A 7893-nucleotide genomic window follows, 5' to 3' on the forward strand; every position below is an offset into this window, starting at 1 on the left:
ACACGTTTACTTAGCTATCTAAATGGGGACATTCCATAGGCGTAATGGTTTTTATACTGTACAAACTGAATTTTCTATCGCCCTACCAACCCTACACCTAAACCTACCCCTTACAGGAAACTTTCTGCATTTTTACAGTCTCAAAAAAACTAATTCTATATGATTTATAAACTTTTGTGGCACAAGTCCCCATGAGTTGGAGTGTATTCAGTATTCAAAACCTGTACACAAACACACATATAAAATATCACATACACATTTGTGTGTGTGTATACAGGTTTTTCTACACTGGTGGGGACTTAAACCTGAATACACACCAACTCATGGGGACTTCTGTCACCGTGGGGACCTAAATTGAGGTCCTCATGGGTACAAAAGCTTATAAATCATACAGAATTAGGTTTTTTGAGATTGTAAAAATGCAGAAAGTTTCCTGTAAGGGGTATGTTTAGGTGTAGGGTTGGTGTAGGCCGATAGAAAATACAGTTTGTACAGTATAAAAACCATTACGCCTATGGAGAGTCCCTACAAGGATAGCTGACCAGACTGTGTGTGTGTGTGATTTTATTTTATTTATTTTTTCATTTATGTTTTAATAAAATAAAGTCTGGGGGCAGTAAGATATTTAAAAAAAAAAAATGCTTTTGAAGTCTCTTATACTCACCAAGGTTGCATTTATTTGATCAAAAATACAGTAAAAACACTAATATTGTAAAATATTATTACAATTTAAAATAACTTTTCTATTGTAATATATTTTAATTTGTAATTTATTCCTGTGATGCAAAGCTGAATTTTCAGCATCATTACTCCAGTCTTCAGTGTCACATGATCCTTCAGAACTATTATAATATGCTGATTTGCTGCTCAAGAAACATTTCTTATCAATATTGAAAACAGTAATATTTTTGTGGAAATGGTGATACATTTTTTTCAGGATTCTTTGATAAATAGTTAAAAAAAGAACATTTATTTGAAATATAATTTTTTGTTATATTATTAAATGATTTACTGTCCCTTTTGACCATTTGACCAATTTCTTGTTTCCTTGCTGAATAAAAGTATTTATTTCTGTAAAAAAAAATTCTTACCTACCACAAACTTTTGAACCGTGTTTAAATGGACCACATTGTGCTGTTTTTAACCTTGTTCAGCTATTTCCGCATCCGGAGCGGAGGCCTCGGCACAGCCTGGCCATTTCCTAGACCTGCTGGCCAGCTCACAGAGCCGTCGGCTAGACGAGCAGCGGGCCAGTGTGGACAGTCTCCCGGGTCTCCGGCTGGACCAGCGCCACAGCCAGGATGTTCTCAGCAAACTCATGGCCTCAGCCGATAACAAAGAACCAGCTGAAGACTTCTTCGACATGCTGATTAAGTGCCAGGTTAATGTTGTTTATTATTAGGCTCCATGGAACCATTAACTCTTTTTGAAAGTGTATGTTCAATAGCTGTTTTTGGCTTGTACAGGGATCCAGACTGGATGATCAGAGATGTGCTCCTCCACCTCCTCCCACCAGAGGCCCTACAGTCCCAGACGAAGACTTCTTCAGCCTCATTCTTCGCTCCCAGGCCAAACGGATAGATGAGCAGAGAGTCATCTTATCATCAGAAACAAGACCCCTTCAGACCAATCCTGAATGACCTGTTCTTTATGAAGCCAGAATACTATTTTAGGACCTTGCAACCTCACTGAAGTCTTACTCATGAATCAATGCCTTGTTGAAAATCAGATCCTACAAGATGATTTCTCTTCTCACTTAACAAGATTTTTGAATCTTGAGATGCATGAAGTTCTTTCATTCTTTCTACTACCATGATCTGAACTGGATTCAGATGTTTCTATGCAGAAAAGACCAAGACCACAGTCTCTTTCTCAGGGATTCAGTACTATGCACTGAATGCGTTTCATTCACCTGGATAACTGGATGGACTTAATCAGCGGTAGATTAGGATGTCAGACCATTTTATATACACTAAATGTAGTATATCAGTTCTATTTTGATTCTTTCTTTGACTTGAAATGTTTTATGTTATCTTTTTCTGCTCAGAAACAAGCAGTCTGCAAAAGTTTGGATTTGTGTGAATATAAAATTCTGTTCTGGAAATTATATAAGTCAAGAATGTATTACTAATTTTAAACGACAAGCGGAATAAAGCCTCATTTAAATAGATCCCTCTCAATATCACAAACTGACACAGTTTAGTATGCTGGAAATATTTTATTTGAAGCTGAAGCTACACAGGACAGAGTAACCAACACCATGATACAATTAGTTGAGTTTTCAAATGAGCAACAAGGTTAATGACTATTCAGAATTACATTTATAATCTTTCAAACTCATAAATGCCAATTCCCAAAAGACTACTAAAAATCAGAAAAGATGAAAAGACAACATTGTCTTGTATAAAGCATTAGTGCAGTTGTCCTACATCATGATTAAATGCATTGTGAGAAGTTTAATGTTTACAGCTTGTAGGTTAAGAGAAACTAACAGCTGTTATCTAACTCTGCAAATCAATTCAGTGTGAGCGCTTTCTATTCAATGGAGCCATGACGTTTCATCTGTTTTGGTTATTTGATTGGTTTAACAGTGCTGTTTGACAACAATGTTGGTGAATCCATGCACCTGAGTGAGCTGAGGACAATCGAAGGAAGCCAGAAGTTTCTGTGGGCCGTGACACTTGGGAATAAACTTCTCTGTCAGGCACACTGTAGCATGCCCTGCAATGTCACTGTGAAAGAAAGAAAGCTTATTTAATACTACTGTGATTATTATATTTTACTCTTTCTTTCATGACTAGTCTCTTTACCCATAAGCTGCATTATGCCAACTGTGTGGTCTCATCTATTGCAACTCTTACAAAAATTTATGATTTCTCACATTCAGAGGGCTTGAGCTCGATGCATGTCTGGTCTCTCTTCAGGAAGGTCTTTCTGACTCCGGTGTAGTACATGGCTGCAGCCTGGCTGTAGAGGGTGACGCTACGAGGTGAGCTGCATTTGTTTTTTAGATTGATGCAAAGCACGGCATCCTTGCCCACACATGGTCCGTCCTCTTTCAGGCTGACTTCACAGACAACATCCTCAGCACAGGGCAGTGGGTATGTGCATCTTCTCAACCCATGACGAAGGGCTGTTTCCAAAGCAGTGCTCTTCTCAGAAGAACCTAATCAATGAAAGAAAGAGTAAAACTTACATGGAGATGAATCATAGGAGAGACACCCAACTTCATTATTTCTATAAGCACCATGGTTCAAATAAAGTGTTGAGGGCTGGACCAGATGTTTTAAGAGAAATGCATGTGGTTTTTACCAAGTGGGTGTTTGTAGAGATTTGTGATGTCTACACGTTGATCTGAGCCCATCACCATAGCAGTTTGACCAGTTACCCACCAACACACCACAGTCTTTGTTAGCAATAACCTGATAAGGAGAGATGATCGAAACTATTTTATTTTGAATGCAGCAAACTTCATGCAGAAGTACCATACTCAGCAGAGAACAAATCGGACCATTTTAAAGGCTTTCCTACATGAAAACAGGGTGTTGATAAGAAGGAAATGAAGACTCACCATATCAGACACCACTCTGGAAATGTTGATGGGGCTTCCCCACCCTGAGCAAGGTGTACAACTCTTCTCCAACACATACATACATGCAGGCAAGATTCCCTTCTCAAACTATAAATCAGACAGAGGAGTGAGGAAGTTGGAAATTGAAAAATCTGTCATGCTATCTTGTGCATAAAAAAGTTATACAGTAGAGCTTATATATACTTATATATACAGTAGAGTTTATTGTATCTCAGATGGGATGAGAAATGGTATGTGAAAAACATTTCCAGCATCAACCCCAATAGGTTCCAACACTTTTGATGCTCACCCTTGTTACTTATAGGCAGGGGTGCGCATACGTTTTTCAGCCTGGTTCTCATTAGAGCACCTGGATATTTGGTTTGGTCCTCACAATGCACATACTGCGACCCATTCAATATAACTATTAAAAAATAATAATAATAATAGCGATAATAATGTTATTGCAACTTATTTATTTAGTTAAAAATACTAAAGTGAGATAATACTATTATATTTTAAAATAAAAAGGGAGCATTAAATAAAAATTAGGGCTGTCGGTTTAATTAGGGTTTAACGTGCTAACTTAATTAATTATGAAAAAATAACGCGATTAAAATATTTTAACGCAGTTAACGCACTGGCCCCGCCCCCAGACCTGTACGTCATCTTACATTTCATACAGTGGACTGTCGACAAATATGATGCAGGGCAACAACTCCATAAATGCAGTTATGCCCTAAAATTCAAGATGCTAGTGCAAAAAAATGCCTCTGTATGAGTTTCTGTCTCATATTTATATCATAGGATAAGCCATAGACTATTACACGAGCAGAGAGAGCAATATCACAGGAGTGCTGTTTTTGTCACGAAGAACAAGTGCAAATGTGATTTTATACAACAGTTCAGTAGCCTAAATAAGAAGCAGTGTTGGGAAGGTTACTTTGGAAATGTAGTAGGTTACAGATTACAAGTTACCCTATTTAAAATGTAATAGTAGTGTAAATTTTTCAATTACTTTATTAAAGTAATGTAACCGATTACTTTTGATTACTTTTTGATTACTTTTATAAATTTCGAATGAATGTTTATTTGCAACTGTTAATCGTTTTCAAACATTTACTCCATGCAGGGTTAACCTTACAGTAGTGCTCAACACTGTCAGACTTTTCAGAATCCTTCATCACTTGAATTAAGATGATCAAATTTGAACACATCCACCACAAAATCAGACTTTAGTACCGCCTTTTACTTTGAGATTGATCTGAAGTTACTCGTATATTGAGGAGGCAGAGGCTGAAAACACCGTGAGCTTCTAAAAATTAACCTAAAAATAAAATGCTAATATTTACTTTTTAAATATGAATTTTCATAATTTTCAAACTTAAAATCAGTAAGCTTTTATTTTGGCTTTTATTTTTTATTTAGTTTAGCTCTAACCCTAATCAAACACACCTGAGCATGCTAATCAATGTCTTCAGGATCTTTCGAAAATCACAGGCAGGTGAATTTGATCAAGGTTGGAGCTAAACTCTGCAGCGCATTGGCCCTACAGGGCAAGATTTGAGGAACCCTGGTATAGACCAATTTGGAGTAGACGTCACAGTTATGTCACTTGCAGTCAACCATGTCGGTACGCAAATGAGCGGTCTGAACTTATTTACACAGCACAATTTTTATTTTGGTCGTGCATGCGCACCTGCTTATAGAATTACACACTAGAAACAGTTTTGTAATTTCTGCCGTTTTCCTGTGACGCACTCCCACTCCCACATGATTTAGGACAACTCCCACTTTAGTCAGTGGATTCACAGCATCTCTCTGACATACACATGAGTTAACAGTCGACACTTTTGTAATATATGAGTGAAAGTTTGGCTCTTACTTGACCAAAGTTCCATGTTTTGCAGGCAATCTGCTGCTTAGTTCCATAGTAGATTCTGCCCATGTCATTCAGCACATACTCAGCTCTCTCCGCCTCATCACTCAGGTACACACAGTCATCTGATAAGGAGAACATTGGACTTTAAATATATATTCAGGTTCATGTTTATTTTAAAAGTATAATGAAACACGTACCTTTACACCAGGGGTTGAACAGCATGTAAATGTCATTTTCAGGAACATAAGGTAAAGTGAATCTGCCTCCTTCCAAAATTACCAGGCCAAAATCTTTAACTATATAAACTATACAATCATACCAGAAAAGGAAAGACTTAATAATAAGTTTCAAACAATGTCTGAGATGATTACTTACATGGATTTTGTCCTTGTCTGTTCAAGAGAAACTGAACCGAAAACTCGACGTGCTGCAGCAAGTGAACAGTAAGTCCTGCTTTAACCAGCTTGTCGCTCGTACTGTTGTTTGTCTCTACAGCAGACGGGATATTTATACTACATCTCCATCTCCACCCCATCCACAGCTCATAGCTGAAGATTGTGAATAATTGTCCTCTTAAGAAAGGGATTAAAGGATTTTGAGTCACACATGTTAATTGTAATGGTCTCTTTTAGAGAATTAGTGGGACAAATTAACATCTTAGTTTAATTGTTCTGAACCTTTCAACTTCAGACGGAGTCATTTTCTAGTCATTTTCCAGACTAATACCTTGTCTACAACGGACGCGATCAACGCAAATAAGATGTAGACAATAGAAATAAAACTACTGTAAAAAATGACCGTGAATTTAACGGTAAAAGACTGTATTGTTGAAATAACTATGTTTCTTCTTAGTTTTTTCTTATCAGTTTTGTATAATAGGGTTGTGTGTTACACCTAATGTTGTTAAATGAATGTTTATTGCATTATTTCAGTTGCATGTGTGTTACCATGATGGTGTTTAGTGTTTGTGTGAATGACACTGTGCACCTTTTATATATGTTATTATTTAAAAGCTGCTTGTGATGGGCTTTGGTTCATCATGTGACTTTCTTATCACCACCTGCATTTGGTGGTTATCAGTGTATTACAAAGCTACAAAACAGATTTCAGTACTTCAATAGGTTGGTATATTAACATTATATTAGTTAATGAAAATACTTAAAATAAATTTAAGTTAAAACGTAAAACCTAAAACGTTGCTACCGTATTTTTTACGGTAAAATTCCGGCAACCACAGCTGCCGTTTTTTTACCGTAAATTTTACGGAATTTTTTTTTACAGTGTATGTATATGTTTATATATTCTCAATTTGATTTATTCATTCTTACAGTATATCTTGAATTGCAGTATATATATTCATTGCAGAATTGCAGTATATATGTTATTTTATTAGAAACATTCTGTAAGCAATATCTTTATCATTTTTTAATGACCGCTTTTTTTGTTCTTGTTATATTAAGAGAGCAGTACAATGATTTATGCATTTTATGCAATGCCGAAAATCTTATTTATTTGCAAAATTAGCTCTGATGCATACAGTAATAGTGCATGAATATATTAAATTAAATTGCAGTATAGTTAAGAGTCCATTATTCTTACATTTATTCTCATGATTGTCAGAACAAGGACGACTATTTGATATATGACTATTAGTCAGTTATTAAATAGAATGACTAAAAAAATTGAAAAGCTGAGAACATAGAGAAAGCAGAGTATAGAAATTCACATGCAAGAGAATTTATGAAAATAAAAACTGTTAAATTGTTATGTTTTATTCTTTAATTTATTTTTTCCTTTTCCCTGACAGAAGATAAAAAGTAGCTTCAGGCCCTGTAAATACAAGCAGCGGCCCCTGCATTGATGATAAGAGATGTCTCTTACTTGACAAGTGGAAGTAAGGAATATGATTTTGTAACTTCAAATCAGTATGTACCTTTGGATTGGATTTATCAACTATATTATAGAAGGCATTGTCAAATATGTCATGATTTTTATTTTTTTTTATTTTTTTTGGATAACAGAATTGCTGATCATCCCTGGCCTGAATCTCATGCTCCACCCAGAAGTCATATGAGAAAATAAGGAGAAATAGCCTTTAATATGACTAATTAAATCAAAATGACCCAAAATCATCCATAAGTCATCAATCTAGCACATTTTTACAACAATGACTCTACAAGGGCTTTAGCAAATTGATATGACATAACTATAGTGTGTTTAGTTATTCTGGTCCGACTAGACAGAAAGTATAGAATCTGTTTAAAATCTGGCCAGTATTCATTAATTCAGTATTCTATCTATCTATCTATCTATCTATCTGTCTATCTGTCTGTCTGTCTGTCTGTCTATTTTTGAAAGTGTATGTTCAATACCAGAGGCCCTACAGTCCCAGATGAAGACTTCTTCAGCCTCATTCTTCGCTCCCAGGCCAAACGGATAG

The 7893-nt window shown here is 35.9% G+C and overlaps 1 protein-coding gene and 1 long non-coding RNA gene across 6 annotated transcripts in view; both read left to right on the forward strand.

Moving 5' to 3' along the window:
* The window catches only part of LOC107738343 (G-protein-signaling modulator 2-like), a 28512-nt gene extending 26236 nt beyond the window's left edge, over positions 1-2276 (forward strand). For all 4 annotated transcript variants that reach the window (XM_016550097.1, XM_016550105.1, XM_016550113.1 and 1 more), the window contains exons 13-14: positions 1155-1381; positions 1467-2276. In XM_016550097.1, coding sequence (XP_016405583.1) covers positions 1155-1381; positions 1467-1640 — 401 coding nt within the window. In that variant the 3' untranslated portion in view covers positions 1641-2276. The remainder of the gene's footprint in view (positions 1-1154; positions 1382-1466) is intronic.
* A 3576-nt stretch (positions 2277-5852) lies between these two features.
* Positions 5853-7570, forward strand: LOC107738378 (uncharacterized). Of its 2 annotated transcripts, none has more exons than XR_001639871.1 (3): positions 5853-5896; positions 7261-7378; positions 7475-7570. It is a non-coding gene; the product is annotated as an uncharacterized LOC107738378 (long non-coding RNA). The 2 variants fall into 2 exon arrangements; XR_001639870.1 differs by having other exon boundaries at positions 7261-7347.
* The last annotated feature ends 323 nt before the right edge of the window (positions 7571-7893 follow it).

This window comes from Sinocyclocheilus rhinocerous, unplaced genomic scaffold (genome assembly GCF_001515625.1).
Source record: "Sinocyclocheilus rhinocerous isolate Xijiao unplaced genomic scaffold, SAMN03320098_v1.1 scaffold2716, whole genome shotgun sequence".
Taxonomy (NCBI): Eukaryota; Metazoa; Chordata; class Actinopteri; order Cypriniformes; family Cyprinidae; genus Sinocyclocheilus; species Sinocyclocheilus rhinocerous.